The sequence below is a fragment of the Rhea americana genome, unplaced genomic scaffold (genome assembly GCF_003343005.1).
Source record: "Rhea americana isolate MKP2758 unplaced genomic scaffold, rheAme1 scaffold_278, whole genome shotgun sequence".
Lineage (NCBI taxonomy): Eukaryota > Metazoa > Chordata > Aves > Rheiformes > Rheidae > Rhea > Rhea americana.
In genome coordinates this window covers 248,403-272,153 of record NW_028186399.1, presented here as the reverse complement: position 1 = coordinate 272,153, position 23,751 = coordinate 248,403, and the positions used below count along the sequence as shown (strand labels likewise).

Below are 23,751 nucleotides of genomic sequence, written 5' to 3'. Positions count from 1 at the left end.
GGCAGCAGCGCGGGGTGGGGGGCAAGGGCGAGGGGCTGGGGCCAGGGCAGGCGGGAGGCTGGAGGAAGGGTCTGGCCAGCCCGCGGGGCGCCCGGGGCAGGACCTCGCTGTCCCCAGCGCAGGCTGGGTGATGCCTGCGCCTTGGTGTAGGTGTTTCGGAGTGGTTTCCAGAGGAAAGGCCGCCCAGTGCTGGCGTAACTGCGTCTCTGCCTGAGACCACGGGTAGACTTTGGGGAGAGCCGGTGTTTTGGTCGGTGCTGTTGTATTCTTACAGTTGGCATCTCTCCGAATCCAAATCTCGTGTGAGGCCTCAGAAACCCTCTTGAAGACCTGGGCCTGTCAGCACCGAGTTGCCCAGAGGCGTTCTGAATTATTATAATATCTGTCCTTCCTGTGATCTGCTCTCTGTTGCGGAGGGAGAACAGATATGTCTTTGYTTTTTCCTGCCCAAAATGCTTGGACTATGTTCTTCAAAGCTCTGAAGAGGATTTCTCAAAAGATAAGCGTATTTCAACAGGATAGGCTTTTGAAGGGATGGGAATTTTAGGGCCAAGTCTAGGACTGCAGCTGCTGAAGTCCTTGCATTAGGTCAGAAATTTCGCTTTATTTTTGAAGAGTGACTATATGGCCGTTGTGGCTAGGGAAATTGCCTTAATGATGTGAGTGTTGCTGAAGGACAGATTCTTGCTACATCTGCAGAAGGCGCAGCAAAAAAAGAGATTTTGTTGACCAACTCCTCATGCCAATCCCAGCAGAGATAAGATTTCTGGGAAGAGTTCAGAGGACCTGTCTCCATGCACTTAGGTACACTTTGCTGGATGGAGTAGGTGCTACATGGCCTCTTTTGTTGACTGCGCTAATCTGGAGGAAGCAGTTCTCTCATAAAAGGAGTTTCCATGCTTCTAGTAGAGCACAGCCAGATATTATGAAATCAATACAGAAATAAAGGGCTATATTGAACTGTTTTTGTGGTGGAGAAGCTCAGAATAGACAATCACAGTGATATTTTTTGAGAAACCATTCTGCCTTCCTGTTGGTAGCTGTTAGTTTAGGTCCTTTGGTATTTCATTCTTAACTCTTTGCGTGTAAGAATGATATAATTCAGGAAAGATTTTCTTACTGGCAATGAAAAGTGTTTCTAGAGAAAAGGATGGCAAAGCTGGCAAGGAGGCTGAAAGCTAGCCATGAGGCTTAAAGAATATGTTTGCAATTTTGAGCTTAAAAAAAAAAAAAAAAAAAAAAAGGTGTGATGGTTGAAACTCAAGTGTCATAAGGCCAAAAAAGTTCAGCTTAGTTCAAAGTTGCAAGACAGCAAAAAAAAATGCTGGATCAGGAATTTCACTTCTGGAATGAGGCACACCGGGCTTTATAGGAAGCAGAACTGTTAGGGACTTGTATGGTATGGGCTAGAGGCACTCTTGTTTTGTCCTTGATTGACAGTTGAATAAGATTAATGTTAGATATCAGAGCATGAGGTGAATGTTTCCAGGATAAAAGATGATGCCTAATATAAATTTAGGCATCTAATTTTTTTTTGCTAGCAAGATTCAAAAATATTCCCTTATTTATCTCCACCTGTGACACAAAGATAAAACTTCATTGTTTTGCAAGTTGAATGGGAAGTTTTATTAGATAAGTTTTGCAAAAGTCAGATGTAAGATATTTAAGAGTACAAACATGGTGAATTCTGATTTCTCAAGGAGCTAGTCTCTCCAGGGACTGCTGTAAGATGCAAAAATGTGCTAGTGATTTATCTGTCAACAAGCTCAAGTTTAGGAAGATATTCAGGAGACTTCCAGACACGTACAAACATAGAGGAGCTTTTCCCCATTYTGTTTTTAAAAAAAGGAAAAAGCTTTTATATTGTTGACCCAAGGCTGTATGCTGGAAGATAGCAGACACTGTGAGGTGCTTGTGCTTCAGTGCAACAAAGAAGCTGGCAAAATAGAACAGTACATCTGACATTAAGCCAGAATTTCTTTTTTCATTTTCCTTCCCTTCCCTTCCCTTCCCTTCCCTTCCCTTCCCTTCCCTTCCCTTCCCTTCCCTTCCCTTCCCTTCCCTTTTTTGCTACCTATGCCTAGAATCAGTGCTATTGAGTGAGGAATACCTTTTATTAGCTATTACAGGTTGATGAAATTCATATAAAATACAAATTTTCCTAATGTAATTCCCTTCTCATGTGTTAGAATGATAGTAAGGAGATAAAGCTGAGAGAAGAGGTTTCTCAGTTTGATAGCTGCTTCCAGGCAAGAAGAAGAGCAAATACAGGCTATGAAAAACAGATACTGCTTTGTCATTCCATTTTATTCCACCTATTAAAAAAAATCTGCAGAAACTGGGTTTATTTCCACAGTCTGTCACACAACTAATTCAGATGAACTCAACCTCTCTGTTCGAAAGTGGCAAAGTTTTGATTGCTGCTGCAAACTCCACAGTCTGTGCTTGGGGAGCTAATGCTATATTTCAGCTCTAATCAAAATAAAAATGTCTCCTCTGGATTGGTGCCCTTTCCCCTTGTTCTTAGACTGTTGCTCTGGAGGTCCTAATCCTGCAAGAACTAGAGATGAAGGGAAGTACTTGGAGGTGATTAAGCTGTCTACTCTTAGCTCCCACATCCACTTGAGGACACTGATCCTTCTGAAATCTGAAGCCTTAAGGCTGCATGGCTGACTTACGCAGACAACAGCAAAGATTTAAAATTTTAAGTTTCTAATGTTGACTTTTCTAGCAGAAATAGGTCTAGAGAAAGTTTCTTTTTAACATTTTCTCACTTTTCTAGTTCTTCCTGAACCTGGATATGGTCAAGTTAGAATGTACCAACGTGATTCTGCTTTGTCAGCTGTTCGTGCTGTTTCATTTTGTTTCTGAGAATTTACTGAAGTCTGGGAAAGCTGAGTGCAGAAAGCTTTTAAGCAATCAGGAATACACCTTCTTGTAAAAGCTTAGTGTTGAAAAGCCCTTGTAAAAATGAAGTATCAGCAATGTATTGTCAAACTTCTGGTTTCAAATGGGAAATTAGTACTGTTTTCTGAATTTTAATTGTGTATTGCAACATCAGCTCTTACAATATTCTGAACTCTCCCCTGCAGAGATTTTGGGGACAAATTTGCTTTGTGGCTCATAGCTTTAGACAAATTCCTTTTCTGTTCTAAAATATGTACAACAGAGAGCAATACTCCACAGGCTAGGAAAGGAACTGAAAGATTTTGTAGAGCTTTCATTTTTACATTCTTTGCTTCTAGGAAGCAGCATATACAGGCTTTATACAAAAAAAAATCAAGCTGCAAAATAGTTGTTCCTAATTGTGAGTAAGGATAGTAATAACTGATTGTTTAGCCAGCTGTAAGTGGTAAGCAAGCCCATAGTTTTGCTTCATTTTCTTTCAAGGTAGTTGTAATCAGTGGTCTTATTCTGGAGAGTGCTGCACACAGAGCTAATACAAAAGAGTTTCTTTTGTGACCAATGCTTACAGCAGATTGAGTGATTTAACACCTGTTCTTTAGCAGCTGAATTGCTATGTTTCTATATTATAGTGATTTGTCAAGATTTCGGAAGTGATTTAAAACCAAAAATCTCTCAGGGAATCTTAAGATCTTAATTGAGATCCGGGGGGGGGGGGGGTTTGTTTGTTTTTTGTTTTTTTGTTTTGTTTTTCTGTGGGAGAGTAAAACAGAGAGAGAATGTAATCATACATATTTTTTTTCTAGTCAAAGATGAGTAAGAGAAAGTTTTACATGGTTGTTACTCACTCGTAAGAGAAATACAGGTATAGGGGGTTTTATGATGTTTATGATGTTTGTGATGTTATGCTGAGGATCCCTGCGAGTTAGTTGAATGGATAAAATCAAAATTTGTTTTGTGCTTTGTATATAAAATATTTAGGCTTAAATTGTGTTTTTCTTTTTTTCCAGATTCCTTTTGCAGGGGTCGATAGAGACTTCATGACATGAATCTGGATATTTTCAGGTATGATGTTGCAGTTGCAGCATTTGGAACACAGCAGAGATGCTTTTTGCAATGCTGCAGTTTGATCAGTCTGAGCTGGCATTCCTGCAGAGAAAAAGTCGCACCTTTGCCCTGCCCCAAGCCACTGGTTCTGGTTTTGTATCGTCCTTTTCCTTGAGCCAGCTCAAACGTTTTTGAAGCCGGGTAGTAATTTGCATTAGGGAACTGTTGTGAGGGAAAATCAGTTCAGCGTACACAAATGATTTAGTTTTAACCCAGATCTTTTTCTCGGCCTTGTTCACTGTGAGGCGTCACATATGCTTGTGTGGAATAGAGGAAGGTAGTGACACTGATGTGGGAATGAGCAGGTTAGGAACAAATGGAGGCCTGGACCTATTTGATAGCAGTGTTGGTTTACACTGGCTTTAACTATCATGAACCTGTGACTGGAGGGGGGGATATTTTTGCTCTGGAAAGAACACCAGTTTTGTTTTAAGGATAGCGGGGAGGTCTCTCCACCCATGATATAATCTTAAAGGAAATGTGCCTGTTTCCTTTCCTGCTGTGTTCATCTCTGCTTCAGTCTTTGGCTTTGTTTGGGTGAAAGCAAACTTAGAAGAATGAAGATTATAAAAGCTCAAAGGGCTAACATCCAAAAGCCAAAACTAATAGTTCATTTTGTTTTTCTGTTCTGTGGTCTCTAACTTATGTGTGCTTGTTTTCTGAAATGCAGAAAATTGAGTCTGTAACTCACAGCGACTATCTGGACGATCACTTTTTTCCTTTTTTAATTTGGCTTCTTTGGAAGCATTCTAGCATTGGTATGACATAACTAGTACACGCTAAAATCCTAGTGTAAACAGTATGGGGTTGACTCTGTTTTATCAGTGAGGATAAAGCCTGTGGATAAGAAAAGTGTAATGGGATTCCCACTGTGGGAATGGTTGTTGTACTCTGTGTGTTGTCTCCTGCTTGTATCTTTAATGTCCATTCCAAATTTCTTCCCTGTAGGAGAAAACCTATACGTTCTCCTGAATAGGAAGGGAAAGCTAGGAGACTTAATCTGAAACCAAACCTTACTTAAAAATAGACTACTTTTTAAAAAGCAAAAATCTTGCAATTACTTCCTACTAGTAAACTGAGCTATCCTGATTTTAGTTAATATTAATAGAGTAACTGAACATTGCAGAAACATCTGCAGTGGAATACGTCAGAGGTTTAGAATTTATGACAATATTTTCATTGTAACGCTGTACACTACAGATTGTGTTAGGCTCCAGCTCATACAGGCTCTAGATCTAGAGTATATCTGATACAGAGGCACCTAGGAAACTCTACCAAGAGCTGGGGCCCTGCATCCTTGCCCAGCGGGACGTAGAGCCCTGACATGCACAGTAATGGTTCTGTAGCTGTACCACTATTTCAGGATCTTTAAAGGGGCTTGTTGTTTTATCATTTGGGGAGCTCGGTTCCAGGAGCTATTGCTCAACCAAAACTAGTATCTGTTGCAAAGCTGCCATAAAGGACTAAGCTGTGCAATGCCGTGCTCTCCACCAGTTACACCCTTGCTGTCAGAGGAAGAAGACAGAGCTATTATCCCTGATCCTCTTCTCAAATATATATACCCGCGATGTGACTCAATGGTGGTCTTGGTCTTTCACACAGGCGCTTTGGCTGTAGGCTCTTTTCCCCAGGTTGCTGCAGTATGTTGCAACTCCATCTTCCATGTGTTTGACTTCCCTTCTCTGTGCAACAAMGGCTTTCATTTTACTGTGGGCCTGAAAAAGATGCCTGTAGTAACCTTTAGTATGTCTRTATCAAAGGTTTTAATTCCACTGGCATTTCATCACAAGTTCTTCCTAAGTAAAGAGAAATTAAATGTCATTGTTTTACCAGTTTTGAAAATGCACTGATGGCTGTTTTATTTTTTATTTTGGCGGTAATTGATGTGGTGTGTTCCTGTATCCTGAGGAATAGACCTCGGCATGATTTGTCCATAATTACATATTCAATTAACAGCATAGCCATGTTGAGAATCCAGTGCATATTCTCCACTCCTTTTTCCAATATACTCTTGCTTTACTTAATTCAAGAGTAGCTATCATCTGAATGAATAGAAAATATATTCTAAGAAGTCTAAATGTAGTAATTCGGTTAAATTCAAGATTGATTCAACTTTTATGGCAATTGTTTTTGATGACTAGTTTCTTTGTTTTAAAAGTCAGTTTAGAAAATCAAGATGTTCTTTCCATACTTTGCTTTGTGAGGTTGTCGCGCAGATGGCCAAAGACACAGGGATGGCATATGCCTTCCAACGTAACAAGTGCCGATGCTCTGAATCAAAATATATAAGTCAAAAAAAAAAATCTTGAAAGAGGGAAACTGTGAGGTCTACTCTGGTTATTTTTTCTGTAATAAGCAGAATTATTACCCACTGGGGTACTCTCAGAATTTTTTGGGAACTGTTTCCCCAAAACAGTTGGGAAGTTGTCTTTCTTCATGTACATGTGGAAGATATCTTTCTTCTGGGGGAATTGGAGGATGTTATGTCAGAGGTTGTGTTTAATGTTTTCAAATAAAAGATCAGAGGAGTTTTTGTGTTTAGAGATGATGCTAAAGTAAAAACATAAAGCCAGAATTCCTGAATTTGATGTGATTTTTTTTGGTAATGTTATTTTGCCTTAGTAATTAAAACAGCTTGCGATTGAAATCTACTATCTGTGTTTTAAAAATAAACGCTGAGCTCAGCCAGCATGTATCAGGGCTGTACTGCGAGAGCCAAAGATGTTAACTTTRTGCAGTGAGATCCAAATGCCTATGAGTGACATTCTGGCTCGTGCTCCAGGTTGCCTTATTCACTCCCTGTAACTGATACAGGTGTGATTGTCTCAGCTCAGGCAGGGCAGGACAGGTGGCTACAGTGAAGATAAATTWATGTGTTTAATGCGGAGAGATTGGCCCAGCGTGGAATAAATGTGGTTGAATCATCTGTCACAGTCCGATGGCTTACATCTGCGGTGTAACACAAGGACTCCTGATTAGCAGAGCAGGAGGCAGAATCTACAGCTTAAGGAGGGACTCGGTGTTAATAACAGAGGCAGAGAAGACCACTCATGCTAAGTAGTTAGAAGCAAATACTCTGTCTCCATTCTACCAGACTGCTCATTAAAATGGTCCCATTCTAAGTCAAACTGAGAAACTGTCATGTGATACCAAAACTGCTAGATAAATAGCACAGTCTGGTTTCAGCAATAGGTATCATAACAAATAATACACTGGCCAATGGTGATTTGTTTATATAATGCCTAAARCACAGTTATGGACAGGCTTCCCTGACATTAGATACTATCCCAAAAAAGAACAAAGAAGGACAGTTGCTGTTGGAAGAACTTAGAGTTTTACTTTTTGATTTATGCACTATCCATGTTAGAGTGCTTTTAAGTGTTCTATGCTAATTAAGAATTAACAGTTCATATTCAAATCAGATTTTTTATAGCATCCTCGTATGATAGATTGCATTACTAATTAAGCAGTAATAATTATAAAAAGAGAAACGTTACACTTTTAATTTTGGAGAAGGGGAAACCTTTGTATCGGTTTGTGTTTCTTGTTCAGACAATGTTTTTAATTTATTTTACTTCTATGGTATTGGGAATGTACATATTCTCAGATAAGGTTTTACATTTTGTCTTTTTGAAATGAAGGGAAAATAATAAAAGCACTTAATAGTTTTAGAGGTATGAGTATCATTAAAAAAYCTAATTTTAGAGTAATTAAATTTCAGTTTTCTCTAAGCTTTGGAGCCTGGTGAGTCTGTGGGAACAAAAACCCACAGACTGATGGAACTGTTGATACTAAGATCAAAGGCAGCTGGTGCAAAGTAATTAAAGCCTGTGTGTTTCCTGCACAAGGGAGCAGAATGGAAACTGTGCAAAAAGTCATGCTCTCATCTTTTAGGTGTGCTGGGTTGTAATATAGGATGTCTCTCAGCTTCATGAAGACAAATTCGGTTTGTCTGGAATGATAGATAAGTGCCTTTTTATTTTGTGTTATATTCAAGATGATCCACTTCCACTTGTCCACTTGCATGGACAAGTACAGCAGTGAATGTTGTAAGTCTTACTTTGGGAAGGCTTTTGACGAGGTCTCCCATAGTAATTAGTCATTGCTAAGATACAGACTGAATAAATAGACAGTAAAATGAGTGGAAAATTGGCTGGACTTCTTAGCTCAAAGGAYTGTGGTCAATGGTACAAGTTGTTACTGGTGGCTAGTTACTAATAGCATGCATAAGGGATTGATAGCGGGGCCAAGATTGTTTTATGTCTTAATGATCTGGTTGATAGGATGAGTACATTCTCAGTAAATTCTTGGATGATACCAGTCTGGAGGGAGCAGTTGATAGGACAGGGCTTGCTTTTCAGAGGAACTTCATTGAGCTAGAGAAAGGGACTGACAGGAACCTCATGAAGTTCAGCAAGGCAAATGATAAATTCTGTCCCCTAGGATGGAATAACCCCATGCAAAAGGACAGGCTGGGCGTAAACTGGATAAAAAGCAGCTTTGCAGAAAAAGACCTGAGTGTTCTGATGGTCAGCAAGCTGATCATGAGTCAAGAAGGTAACGTGGCAGCTTTACAGTTCAAGAAAGTCACTGACCTACTAGAACGACTCTGGCAGAGGCCATCAAGATGGTTGGAGACTGGAGCACAAGAGGCTGAAGGAACTTGGTTTGTTCAGCCTGAAGAAGAGAAGGCAAAGGGAAGGGGTCTGATTGCTGTCTGCAGCTACCTAATGGGAGAGTACGAAGAAAACAGAGTCAAACTCTTCTCRGAGATGCACGGAGATAGGCTGAGATRCAATTGACACAAGCTGGAACATGCAAAATTCTGACTATACATAAGGAAAAAAATACCCTGATGGTAGTTGAACATTGGATAAGGGACCCAGAGAGGCTGTGGAATCTCTGTGCTTGAAAATATTCAGAGCTTGATTAGACATGGCATGGAGCAACCTGCTCTAACTGGACCTGTTTTGAGGAGAGGCTTGGACCAAAGACTCCAGAGGCCCCTTCCTACATAAAACATTATATGATTCTGTGAAATTTTGGGTGCTGTCAGCACCTGWGATATCAAAGATGGGATTTGTTCCCAGGTCTGTATGTAAAAGAGGCTGTAGCCCCATGACTTGGATTTCACTCTGTGGCAGCATTTTCTTTTACTCTGGAGACTAGGAAATGGGGAAGAAGGCCAGTCAAGGTGCTGAAAGAGATTTTTTTTTCCACTGGAGCTGTAAAGAAGAAGAATTGAGAGAATTAGTACATCAGCAAGGAATGTTTGGAGTTAGAAGAGCTATACAATTTGCATTCTGACGTAGATGCCTGACATCAGCATGAAATGCATGCTGTCAGTCAGACCTGGCAGTCTACTTCAGAGCCAAACACTCAGCAGTCACAGGAGCCTAATATCCCAAGAAGCTGGCAAGTGGAGCACAAGGTATGGAGGTTTATAAGTAATCTGTGCTGGGTGAGGAAGAAAAGAGTATTATTCATTGGAGATCTAGATAAGCAAGTTTGTTTGCTGAAGTTTTGTTTGCAGATTGTAGCAGCTATTTGGGAGCAAACTCCCAAATAGCTRGTAGTAAACTCCAAAAGAAGTTCCAAGAAATTAAGGTGTAGAAAGTGGTGKTTTTTGTAAGAAAGTTATTTAGACTAAGAGAATGAGGACAAGGCATGCCAGGAGCATGCAGGTTAACGGATGGTTCAAAGACTGGAGCTATAAGGAAAGATTTGGATTTGTTTGCCATGGGAAGACATTCTTAGGCACTTTTCTTAAATGCTAAATTTCAGCTGAGCCCCTTGGGCACTGTCTGTCTATAGTTAAATCCCATTGATGGGCAGGAGGCTTTAATGGTGGAAGAACTGACAAAGGGACAGGAAGAGAGCAGAATTTCAGGCAAAGGAGAGTATTGCGATGGAAAAGGGGATATCAGAAAATAGGYGCAACCCCAAGAGAGTTTACAGAGGTAAGGAAATGGAAATGACCACATCCAAGCTTAGGTGAAATTTGAAAAGATTAATGTATTCCCATCAAGCGGAAGACTGGAACTAGCTAATCTCCATCTCAGCATGCCAAAACAAATGATACATGTAATTAAGCATTTTGGAGCCAAGATTTTAATCTATATGTATTACAAAATCTTTACTAACAATGCTTGATATATGCTAGAAGGAAAAATGGTCCCAGCAACTATAATCTCAGTATTGTCATTTTATACAAAATTTTAAGAAAAAAAAATGGAGTAGGGAGAAGGGGAACCTGAAGACTGATATAGAAAGATTAAATATGAGTTTACAAAAGGTAGCCTATATCATACTAGTCTGTAAGCTTTGTTTGATAAAATGACTTATTTCTGGTAAGAGAAGTGTGGTAAATTTCGTGTTTAAACTTGTATCTTCCCTTGTGGTGCTATAACAAGTGGTTTTAGTTGAGGTGGAAGATATGAGGATTATGAGAAGTGTAAGGTAGGTAAGGAGCATGCTAGAAGAGCTRTCAGGAGGGAATTTACCCATACARTTGAATGAYTGATTTCTTAAATTAATTAAAGTTTCCARTGCATAAAATGTGGGATRAGCCAAATTCAGGAAGCATGGAAGAGGAGGATTGGAATACAGCAGCTCTTTCAATCTGAAAAAACAGAGAACCTGTATAAATATGCATAGGACACWGTTTCTAGACCCCAGATGGCTCTCAGAAAGCCTGGCAGAAACTCTCCATTTTGCTGTCTAGCGTATCAAGATTTAAGAGGGCCTTTTTAGTTTTATTTATTTCAGCCATAGCCCCAAACAAACAATAAAGCAACTTGGATCTAAAAGCAATATAATTGCATCTGTATGGTGGTGTCCTTCTRCATTAACTAGTAATTTCCCCTGTGGCACTAATGTGGTGGTGGTGGCTAATTAAAGTCCTGGGAGAACTGGCTGTACCAGGAAGTCTAGTATAAGAATACCTGTGCTAGTTCTGGCACCAGCGTTGTTAGCATGATGCTACATTTAAGCTAATAAGACTTGGCAGACCTAAACAGGCTGGCCCAGAGCCCCTTTGGGGATGTTTGTACCTGTGGTATTGTCCATACATAAACTTGCGTAATTCTTCTGTAGACAATATCGTCTCTATGGTACAATCAAGAACTGGAAGGCCTTTGTAGCCAGAGTAGTAGAAATGAGGTGRCATTTAATAGTACAAAGTGCAGAGCTGTGTGTTTGGGGACTAATAACAGAAATTTGTATTACAAAATGGGGATGTAACTACCAGACWCTCCTCTCTGAAATCCTGTTCACAGGCTTGTCATAAACAAAGGAATGTGCAAAGAAAGGTTTTCTGTTTCCCTGGTTCTTCTAGTTAGTTATAAGAGAGGATTAGAAGTATTTGGCTTGTTTAGCCTAGACAAAGGAAGGCTGAGAGAAAAGTATCAATCTATAAATGGTAAGAAAGCTTGTAAGCTGAAACCCCATGTTAATACAACAATAAATGGCATTAAAGTTCTTGCATGTAGTTAATTTATACCCGCCAGAGGGTAAGGTTTGGGAACAATTTTCCAGTATGAGTAATTGGTGCAAAAACATTGAGACATCTGTAATACATCTTGGTACCTTTTTTTAAGGTATTAAATAAATCAAAGGAAGTTCTCTAAAGTATTCTTGATGTCCTTTTTAGCTAGCAAACTGAAGCTGTTCCTAGATCAGACTATAAAATGGTGTCAAACCTACATACCATTTCCAGAATATGACTCGGGCTTTCTGCTCCATCCCAGTATAGTGTAGGAGTATGAGATATATTGTCCTGAAGCAGGCACGCAGCAATTGCAGCTACAAGACCCAGACTTTCTTGGTGACCAACCAGATCCCTTCAGGAAGTGCAGATCTTCAGATATCGACAGCCAGGCCACTACATTCATAGGCTAACAACTCCGTGACTGTTAGGACAAGAGGAGACAAATACTAGACCTGCTATTTGCTGTTCGTAGTGCAAGGGCTGTGACCATTCTACCACCACACGTCCAGCCGGCTGTGTTTAAGACTAAGTGCTAACTCTTGTTCTTCAGACTTCGTTACACAGGAGACAAAGACTAATTCATGATTAGCATAAAAGAACAGACAATGTGATCRCCTTCTCTTCCAGTTGGTCTCTGATTTAAGGAAGGCCACTTGAAGATAAAAGTCACAGGCAGTAACCAGTTTCCCCGAGAATACAGTCCTGCAGGAGCACCTGAATGAGCAGCCAAAGGTCATACAACATTTCAGTCAGTGTTTTAGGGACATGGGAGGGCGTTTCCCAGGAACTGTTGTCAATGACAGCTCAAAATACAAGACCTCTAAGCCCTTGCTCACTCCACACTTCCTAGCTTTAGTATTCTTCATGTCCCCATGGTCCATAGGTCTTAGGCTAGTCTTACGACTCTTGATCTTCTCCAAGAGGAAGAACAATCACTTTTCCTGACTGGAACTGAAATTTTTAGTAGAATGYTTAGAAGGTCTTCTGAGGATGGTATCTTGCCTTGTAAAGCTCTTTATAATTCAGACACCTTGCTTAGCTTGTCTGACTTTTTGAGTTGCTGTCTAGTACCTCTCTGAAGTGCACGAGCTTTTTTTGGAACATTATCCTGACACTTGACAGTGACATATGCTGACTTCATTGCAGGCTGTGCCTATACTCRTGGTTGCTAATCTGTCTGTACTTCTACATATCTTCTTCATATAGCTTCTGCATACTCATTTTCTGGTCTGTAACTAGGCTTTTGTGCAGAAAGCTGTGTTCCCACAGTCTAAAGAGATTTCRGAAACTCCCTGAAAACTTGGTTCTCAAAGGCTCTGACGTTCAGCATGGTAGCCAGCATGTTCYGTGGGTTTACGTCTGTGTAACCCAAATACAACTCTACCGGCTAATGAGTAGTCTGAAAAAAAATCTCTAGCATGTAGGTATATGTACTTTAAATAGCTTCTCAAAGATATGAAATAGTGATTTGAAAGGTCAAGATAAAAAGATTTCTGTAACCTCAGAAWGAATAATTACTCATTACTTTCCTCCACATGCAGATAAGGACTTAATTGTTCTGGRTGCTATAGGAAGAAATGGAAACACCGCTGCTTGATCCCATGCCAGCTCAAGGTGGATCTGTATGACTTGCTCAGGATTCTGTACTTGCCTAGTAGGAGCAATGGGCTGATAGATTCTGATCTGCCCATCTCTGTTTTTAATGCACAGCAAGTCCCATATCAGCTCCTCCATTTCTCCAATTGACTTGGCTTCTGGATTTTTTCTCCCCACCTATGATTCTAGTTTCAGGTGCCTTTCCTGAGTTACCAAAGGCAAGACAGAAAGGAAACTAGTGCTGAAAGAGCCTACAGCCCTGCTGGAGGAAAGGGATGCAGATAATGGATAGCAGATGTTCCAACCTTAAAACGCCTTTCATGGAGGAATTTAGGTTGTGCTCTAGGCCCCAGAGAGTTGTAGAGATTCAAGAGATTTGGCAGGTAACTTAAAATCTCTTGCATCGTGATTCTCAGGCTTTTAAAACAGATTTTGAAGAGCCAAAGATGAAGTTTATCTAAATTTTATGTTCCATGGGTTTTGTCCAGACATTGCACTGGAAGGAGAGCGAGCTGAAGTGGAGAATGGAGAACAGCCTGGAAGTGGGAGCAAAACAGAAGTTTCTAGAATCCCAGAAGCTGCACCAGAAAGATAATATTGTGATTATCGTCACACTGAAAGCTGGCAAAAGATATAAATCTCATTCTCAGTGCTAGTGAAGTTGGGTGCTAACAGCAGGAACAGATGTTAATCTTCCTKTCACTTCTCTTGGGTGCAGATCTGCAGAACATGAGGCTCCCGGTTTGTGGGTCTTCTACATGCRATGCTGAATGAAAGCAGTGACCTCAGATTTGCCACGATAGTTATCGTGCATCAAAGACAGGATGCTCCCATTCTGCTAATGTGGTAGGAGAACAGGAAGAGACTGTCATTCCACTGGGAGCTAGAGCAGGATTGTCTTTCAGGGTTCCTGGGTTATGTGGATGCAAGGCTGTCTAACATAGTTTAGGTGACCCTGMTGAGCATGGTGGTTGGACTAGATGATCCCCAGAGGTCCCTTCCAACCTTACTGATTCTATGATTCTATGTTAGGCACCAAGTTTTTTTCTGCCCAACTGATAAGAATTTCACTGAGTGTAAATTTTTGGAGAGACACAGGAAGTGACTCCACTTAAAGGCTGTCTGATTCCTTGGAGCATGAATAACAGCTTTCTAGAACAACTGCATAGAGATTATTTTGAACACTTTTTTTGTCTGTTCTCAAGAAGGAGAATAACACAGTTTGAGTAAGATGTTTTCTCTTTCCTTTGGAGAAAATAGGAAGACATTTTTCTGCATGCTTATCCTAAAATGCCAGGAACTTTGCCTCTGCTTTGTATCAAATACACATATTTGGTAATACACAAGTGTGTATGTATATAAATATAAGTATAAATATRAATATATAAAAATAATCAGCGTTTTCACCATAAAGAATTGGTTGTGAATGTTCTTGGCAAAATCAGAGTCAAGCTTGGAGATAAAGAAGAAATAGAAAATTCGGTTTACTACTTTGCACAAACATTCTTATCTAGAAGTGCTTCCCTTAATCATTTAAAGCAGAATATAGATCTWTTTTTTTTTAAGGGCAAGTCTCAGAAGAAAATCAATTATAATGCATATATACTCAGATGCACACCATGGAATTGCAATGTGTAAATAGAAACAAATAAATACAAAAGATCAGAGRGTAAAAACTAAGGATATGTACATATAAAAGGAGAGCTGATAGTCAGTGCAGCAGCAGACTTGCCGCATCTTCACCAAACCGGGCTGCCCTTGCTGTGGAAAGGAATCTGTGAACCTGAGAAGAAGCTGCAGTATTAAACTCAAAACTTTCTGGTATATCTTGCTGAGAAATAAAGTCCTGTTCTGTTGAGTTCTGAAGACACTTAGCTCCATTTCAGCCTTTTCTGGTTTTGTGCCAGGAATCCGCAGTCACTGAGCACCTGATAAAAATCTTTGAGTAGGTTATCTGTTCCTTCAGCACTGATGCATTCCACACCTCCCATGCTTTCRTAGCTGAATGCAACATCAGCTAGGGTGTAATCCTTCCTTTACTTCACTGGCTTCTGCTAACAGGTTTGCTGTGTGCTAGAATATCCTCAGCTTATTCTAGTCACCTTTCTTCCAGGATGGCACGCTCCCTGAATGAATGGCTATGGCAGCATGAATACTGGCTCCCCCCAGGAATCACCTGGGAAGACATGAAAGAGTCGGAAGATATCCATTACCCTCAGCCTCATGATCTCCTGCTCAGCATCCCTTTTGCCTTAATCCTGGTTGTCATTCGATGTTTCTTTGAAAGGTAAGTTATTTAGTAGTATTTGGGGATTTTAGCTAGAAATCCCTTAGGGTTCATTGGCTCTGAGTTTCACAGAGGTATCTCTACAGATGCTGAATTGGAGCTGTTTCTAGAAGCAGTTTAGCCATAGCTAATGTGGTCTCCATACAACATAATTTGCCCATGGATAACTGAAAATTATCRGAGTATCAGCCATTACCAAGACTGCAGAATAACTCTTTTGTAATGATTTTGAAAATTCTTTAAAATGGTCTTCACTGGGTTGAAAACTGACTATTCCTGATGGCTGTCTGATGAAGTGTTCTTTTGAGATAGTTTAGCAAAAGCTTACAGCAGTTTTTAACCTCAGAAAAAAGAGAAGAAAAATATTTTTTTWAATTTATTCTTTTTGAAAAGTAGTTGCACAAGAAAATAGAAACAGACCTCTCTGTTGGCTAGGAACATCTTTCATCTCCAGAGTCCCTGTGGTATAAGGAAAATTTGGAAAAGTTTCTAAAAGTTGAAATGATTCTGAGCTCTGCTGCGCAATTGTTGTTACATAAGAGCACTGGCAAGAATTTGAGTTGTTATTAAAAACAAATGCATGAATGATTACATAGAGAATAATTTTGTGATGTTACAGCTTGGAATGCAGATCACTTCTTTGTTTAATGTTTAATGTGCATTCTATAAATTGGCTATAAAAAAATTCTATGAATTTTATCCTGCACTCTTGTGGGAACACAAGTGTCTCAATTATTTACATTGATGTGGGAACCAAATGCTGTAAGTAACTGTTAAAGCACAAATGACTCACATTTCTTCCTCAGTGATCTGCAAGAATGGCTGGATGCAATTCCTCAGTAGGTAAGCACTGTCCATCAATGTCTTCAATACACTGTAGTTTGAAGATAGAGATTAACCCTGATGTTAACTCAGCATTGACTAGGACTGTCCGTTTTCATTACCTTCCTCCTGCCACAGTGCTTCTAGCCAGCCTAAATATGTTTTCCGTGTACTTTAGGATGACCAGGTGAGAAGAATCTTATCTTTCCCATGCAAGCACTCCCTCAACTGGGAGAGTTTCCACAGGCCTCGACCTACTCATTTGTTTTAAAGCTATTTTGATCATTAACTTCATCAAATAGAAGCTTTTTGTCACATCCTTAAGAAAAGATATCTCAAGCCTATTTTACAGATCCAGGAAATCTGTAATCCTTTCACTATCTTCCCCATGCAATTTGCAAACCAGTGTTCTGAGGTGGCTTCTTGTTTGTCTGAACTCTCTGCAGGCATTTATTTCAGCATGAAATTTTCCCATTCCTAGTCCTTACTGTTTCACATTCTTCCCTTTATGAATGGGAGGTGTGAATCAAGTCCTCTGCTTCTCCATTTTCTTATATTGACAGGGGACTAACAATGTCTAAAGTCATTTGCACAAAGTTTTGAGAACTGCAAATTGAGATGATGTGTATGTTATTTAGCATTCTCCCTGCAGATGAGCTTGACTTTATAGCTTTGTACATCTGGTCTGTGGGTCAGAATAATTATGGTTTCAGAGAATGTAACTGGGCCACTAGTTTAGTTTTGATGGCTTTAGCTTGGTCTCTGGCAAGTTCTACCCTCACCTATTACTTTCAGCTGTGCATCTGGTACAAGGCTATTTTCTCTTCTCCCTCTTTCTCTTCTCCCTCTAGATGTATTCCGTGTTCCTGGTGATATCTGTTCTAGAATTTCAGAAATTGTAATGTGTAAGTGTCATTTATCCTTGTCTGAACTCCAAGAAAATACTAAGAGGCAATGCAGGAGAAGCCCAGCGCAGTTTCTGCAAACCCTGATTCAGCAAATGCATTGGCTGCTATGTTGACAGTGTTTAATAGTGTCACCTTCTTATTTTGGACATTAAACCTGAGAAGGATCCTGCTTCCTCCAGCATCTTTTTTCTCTCCTTGGCACCTGCTAGCTTCTCAACACTGAGCTTAGAAATWCTGAGATAGATAGCTGCATCTTTTTAATATTTAGTTATTCTGTAAATTAAGTGGTAGCTGATGGAAGAGGACATGAGGACATGCAATAGCTGGGTGCGGCCTGTGAGAATTGAGGAGGTCGTAGGTGCAGCCCTGAGGGAAAAGAAACAACTCACGCCTCTGAAGCAACTTCTCTGTGAGCCWGTTTGCTCTGAGGAAGGTGGGAAAACAGGGTGTTTTCAGTGATGAAGAGCAGAAAGTCCATTATCACTGTAGCACTCGTACTTTTTTTATGTCACACTATTGAGGCAGGGCGCTGAGACTGGTAGGTAATTCTGTCCTGAAAAAGAGGGGAGACTCTCCTCTTCCTCTGATATTTTCAGACTGCCTGTGACAGTGAGACATGTTCAACATCCATAGGGTAGAGACTGATTTTAAACACCAGTATACTTTAACAGAACTTCTCCCTTACATTTATCTGAAAGCGTGGCTGCAGCTTCTTTTGGTTCTATAATGTTCATTTCTTGGAATTCTGTGTTTAAGAAGAAATCATAGATTTTATTGCAAAGTGCTTCTTGCCTGGCAAATATGGAAACTGCAGTGCTTTAAAGCTAATGAAGCAGAAATTTGATAAGCAGAATGTACATACATTTTAATACTGCTGATTTTGGAATTGACTTGTGATTTTTGGATGTTTGGGAGTTGAAAAGAAAGGTCTATGAATCTGAATTCAAATAGTTTCCTAATTGTACTAGGAGAGGTTTTTATTTATAAAATAACTACATGCAGCTGAGATTTTCCAAGACACCCATGTTAAATATCAGCCAGGAGACATTTTCATTGCAAGTAAGTCAAAATTCATCTTGGGCTACATTAGAAGAAATCTGGCCAGCAAGTTGGTGGTTATTACCCCCTTTACTCGGCACCAGTGAGACCATATGTGGGGTACWGTAGCCAGTTTTGGGTTCCCAATTAAAGAAGGAGGAAGGGGAGAAACTGGAGAGGTTCCAGTGAAGGGCTACAAGGTGGTCRGAACCTAGAGCACGTTTTATGAGGAGAGGTGGAGGGAGCTGAGTTTGCCTACTCTAGTAAAGAAGGGGCTAAAGAGCAGTTGGCCTATAGCTATATGAAGGGCAATCACAAAGAATTTGGAGCAAAACTCTTCTTTGTAGTGTCAGGTAGTATAACAAAGAGTGAAGGGCACAAACTGCAACTTGGAAGATTCAGGTTGGACATTAGGAAAACTGTCTCAGAAGGTGGCGTCYTTAAGACTCAGCTAGACCACAAGTTTGAATAACTTACCGGAAGCTGCAGGAGGGAAAACAAGATGCCAAGTTCCCCTTGCCTGGATTTTCCTTTAGGCTCAYTCTGTTCCTCACCCATGAGTGTGGGCCCAGAGTCCGTTTCAGCGCTGGTGGGTAGGAGGCAGTAGCCCACAGATGGATGCTGTTTGACCAATGCCCTCCTATTTAAAATCAGAGAAATTCTCAGAAGCGACCTTCCTGCTGCTTTACCTTGAGGATCCAGAGTAAGTGCTAGGTGRTGTGTATTCATCACTCAGCTTAATTAGAATGTAGGGTTTGGGCTCTGTTTGATGTCACGGAAGGCAGTAGGTGTGAAGAATTGAGTTGTTTTTCAAGAAGTTTGTGAATGCAACCGTTGCTAGGCATGTGCAATATTTAGCTCAGGTCTCCTTCACATTTTCTTTCAAGCTACTGCTGTGGGCTCCCACTTTATTCTCTGCTTTACCATTTCCCTGTATTTTTTTTCTTTTTTCTTTCTTTTTGAGTCTTTATGTTGAAGTGAACAATGATTTGTGCATCTTTTTGAAGATGCATATATCTTCACTGCAGTCTTGTGGCACAGGAGAAAACCTCTAGTGTTGTATAAACTGAGAAGTGAAGATAACAAAAGGAAAGATGATGTTACAGGCACAGATTGCCTAATTCATAACCATTTGATTTAGTTTTAATCCATCTTGCCAGAGCTGTACACACTTTCCAGTGATTGGCAAACTGCCAGTTAAATACTACACACTGGATTTGAGACCTTTCAGAAAAGGGGATTGATTTCTGTCAGGACTGACACTCTCATAGTTGTTGTCTGCAGTGGTTTACCTGGATAAAGCAGGAGCCCCACTGCTGTAGAGGTTTCCTTTCAAATCTTGTCATGAAAGCACAGCAAAGTAGCTTTTGAAAATTGCTGGTTATAGAAAGCCATGTGTTTCATTTTTAAAACTAATTTGATCATAAAGTCATGTTCCATCAGCACTGGACAGCAGAAAATAGAGCATAAAGAAATCTAGAACAGTAGTTAGGTCAGATTTGCTACTCCCCTCATGATTAGAAATCCACACTGAGCCCCAGAGAGGGAACTTGGAGTCCTATAATTGTGATTTCTGAACTTCTGGGCTCCTGAGTCATCTTTTCAAGTATTCAGCCATACTGTCTGGAAACTTTTAGTTTTCAGTGAAAGATTAGCTTCTAAGGTAGCTTTCGGATTCCAGCAATTTTGGCTTCAGGAGACATCCAGCTTTTTCAGAATTAACAACCTGAGTCTAAATATGCCTACAGTAAGGATAGGTGTGTTTTATGGAGATACTATATTTTATGGAGGAACTTACTTGAAGATTGTGGTGTGAATATTCAGAGGAAACATGGCCCTTTACAAACATCCCCGTACCTCACTTCAGATGCAAAGCAAGCTGTTGACTTTTTTACTACAACAAAGTAGGTTTTATATTTAGAATAAAACCTTATGGAAAGCACTTCCCTGCACAAATTTTTTACCTTGAGAAGAGAATAAAAGAGCCAAGACCAAACTGACACAATTTCTTAAGTAGGCTACCAGGAAGCATTCAGGTAGAATAAGGATGAGTTTATGTCATCTTTGTATTGGAGTATAAAGCAACAGAGATTTGTACAGTCCATATCCTTGGATTTCCACTTGCACTCAGAACCAGCCTGTGGGCATTTGAGGGATACAGCCAAGTCCAGTCAGAATTGCTACTTAGTACCCTTGATTTTCAGTGCACATTACTGAGCTCTTAAATAAGTGGTGTAGTGTGTTTGAGTCTCATTCTTCATCTGAATCCAATCCAGTTGATTCGGACTCGTTTGTCAGAACCTCCTGGCTTCTGCTGGAGACAATGGGTATTTGTTATTGCTGCTGTTAACAGTGCTTGGCAGTATGAATGAAACAAGTGAGAGGGAAAAACAATACAAAACTGTCTGTCGTGAAGGTAAAAAGCAGTTTCTGTCTTCCTTCTCGCTAATCTTGGATACTGATCTTAAGATACTGATTGATTTCAGTCTCTGTATAGGAAAAGGTTACACTGATGTTAAGAGAATAAAAGCTTAATAATTTATCCAGTGGATTGTGCAGGAGTCAGGGTAAATGCTGCAGCAAAGGACTATTTGACTAATGTCTCATTTAAACATGCATTCATGCTTAGAGGCACAGTAACTCGTTCAGCTGCTGCCTGTCTCATCCTAGCAGTAGTTGCAGTTTGTGTAATTTAACAGATATGTGTGTGTGTGGGGGGTCCATTTAATAATAGTGTTATGGTGTAGTTCCAGCCCTATATATTGATTATTGTTAAAAATAGATGCAAGAAATGTAGAAAAAAGTTCCCTGAAAGCTATAGACTTTGGACCACCATATACATTTTCTATGGTCTTGTGATTTGAGTCTATTTGATTCCAAAGCTAAATGCACAAATCTGAGCAAAACTTCCATGCATTTTACTAGGAAACAGTAACAGTGATAGCGTAGTTCCTTGTACTCTTTTCACCCACAGAGTGGATACCAGGTGTGCCAAGAACAGGTGACTCTCTCTGCAGTTTCCCTGTGTGACCTAGTGGCACTGAACCCACTAAGGACAGCTGGAGGGGTTTTTCATTATAACATGGCCACTGGAATTGTGTTCTGTCTCAAAGACCATCTACAGAGGTCACAGATAACCCTTTGTCCGTGCACTGAACTGTGTTGTTGTTTATTCCCATGTCTGCCAAACATGTAGAGTCTGAGAATAGTTCTTGGGTTATTCCCTCTTCCCATAGACATTCTTAGAGACTTATATCCCCATGGAGCCCATATGCAGCAACATGCACTTTTCATGCCTGCTGTGAGGGTTGAAGGTTGTCAGATGAGTGTCAATGCCTCAAGGACCAGTGAGGATCAGCAAAGAGGGTGAACTACATAGATGGCACAATAAATTGTTCTGCATTTGTGACCTGACATCAGCTTTGGCCATAATGCTGCAGAGAGCGCTGAAATAGTTGGCTTTCTCATCCTTTGCAAGATGCTTGCTTTGCAACAAAGCCTCAAAGGGAGAGGAGGGGAATTTGGCATCCAGTTTGCATTTGAGAAAGGGAGCCTCCTTGACAATGCACAATACAGCAAAAAAATSGTCTCTATCCTGTTGTGCAATAGTGGAAGTTAAGGACAGGCTGCTCAAGCTCTATAGCCATTTAGGCCAAATTTTGGTGTCTGAAGGCTCAGGACCTACACATCATTTTACAGAGTGTTAAAGTATAGGGAATGAATGAAGAGATCATAAACATGGTCATATTCACAAATGAAGTATGTTCTTAACAGGTACACAACAGTGAATCAGTTTAACTTTGTTTCCTATCCATAGATGCTTTTATACAAATTTGTTATTCTAAAACCTGTTACAGATTAATTATTTAAATGAAATGACAGTGGATTTGTTTGATAAAGTAGTTGAAAGATACTTGAGAATTTCCACATTTCTCTGGCTCAATTGATGTTTAAGTATTTTCCATCAAGTGGAACAGTATAAACCTGAGATATTTACAACATATGTTCCAAAACACCTTCCTCCATGGTCAAGATATTCCATTGGCAATTGTGGACTTGTATCTTCTGAGGTATAAGACAGAACTGCACCAAACTGCACATCCTGGAGAAGTGCTCTCACCATTGGTCTACAAATGGGACAGTTGATGCTATCACCTTTTTCTCTATTTTTGAGTGGTGCTTTCATCTTAATTCCTAATGTATTAATTTACTTTTGTTCAAATTCCAAAAGTGAATGGAGGAGTGGAAGAAAAAAAAAGTTAAATTATTTCTAATATACCAGCTCTGGAGGCCTCTACAGGAGGAGTATTCTTGCAATGTGGGGAGTATAGACTTAACGACGCTTCATAATTAATCCATTTAGTTTTAATTTCATCAGATTTTGTGCATGACAATTTGTTCTTTGGTGATTACTGAAAAAAAATGCCTTGGTGTGAACTTTCCCATGTAAAGATTTAAGTGAGAGAAGCTATCTTCACTTGTTCATTAATGAAGAGAAAGAGACTTGGGATGAGAATCAGCTCACTGACTCTTTCCTTATCTAGATGTGGAAGTTACACAACTTAGTGCTTGGGCTTTCTTCTCACATCTTTGTCAGAGCTGATGAGCTGCTGTGATAAGACTATCCTTGCAATTAAAATGGTGAATCTGTGATGCTGAAATCAGTGCAAGCATCATTCTCTTAGGGTTGTGCTTGGAAAAAGATTCAGCTGAAGAATGAGTCAGAGCATACAGCCAACATGTACAGACCTCCCTGAGGAAGAATTTCAGAACTTGATTTCCTAACGATTTTCATAAAAGTAGGATTGTTCCCATAATTCACAGTTAAATTCAAAACATCATCAACAAAGTGTTTATAACTGGTTAATTATACTCTGTTTTCATCAACTGCAGTTGGCTTGCTTCTGCTATAGAAAAGAAAGAAAAGAAGCATTAAACAAAATTAAGAAATCAGTCAGGATAATTTAAACAGGTTTCCACTAAAAAGTTTGTTGGAATGCTGTCCTGACACCTGGCAGGGATATTCTCCTTCCCTCTAATGTGTCTGGCAAATTTCAGGCCAGACAGTTTCCAAATCAGAGGAATAAGAAGCTGGAGTAAAGCTCTTCTTGAACAACAGAAACTGATTACATCTTCATCTTCAGATGAGCTTTTGTTAAATGACTTAGCTTTAAAAAAAAAGAAGGCCCACTTCAAAGAATTACCCAATGTAAGAACCAAGACCTAGTGCAGAGCTTAAGACAAATGTTTTCTCAATTTCTGTGTACTTGTGGTTATCTTTGAAATACTATGTTGTTCTTGGCACAGGACCAGCTGGTCTAGTACTACTATTAACCCCTTTGATATTAAAGAAATCATAAAATATAATTGTAATATTTCTCAAGAGCAATCAAAGTTAAAAAACAAAAACTCTAATGATAGCCTACATTCCTCTGCCCTACAGCAGTCTGCAGGTTGCAGCAATGTCAGGACGCTGCTGCTCAGTTTCACTGAAACTAATCAGAGCTTACACTTAGCTTTTGGGATACCTGTGTGGTTTTTTTGTACTTGGAAAATAGCCAGTAAGCACAGTGACCTGAACCCCTCTTTCATGCTAGAAA

The 23,751-nt window shown here is 39.9% G+C and overlaps 1 protein-coding gene across 2 annotated transcripts in view; it reads left to right on the top strand.

Annotated features, from left to right (window-relative positions):
- CERS4 (ceramide synthase 4) overlaps positions 1 to 23,751 on the top strand; it is a 48,923-nt gene that overhangs the window by 8,166 nt on the left and 17,006 nt on the right. The window contains exons 2-3 of one of the 2 annotated variants that reach the window (XM_085308498.1): positions 3,915 to 3,969; positions 15,210 to 15,383. In XM_085308498.1, the coding sequence (XP_085164624.1) occupies positions 3,950 to 3,969; positions 15,210 to 15,383 (194 nt within the window). In that variant the 5' untranslated portion in view covers positions 3,915 to 3,949. The remainder of the gene's footprint in view (positions 1 to 3,914; positions 3,970 to 15,209; positions 15,384 to 23,751) is intronic. The other variant, XM_085308499.1, reaches the window with a different exon arrangement.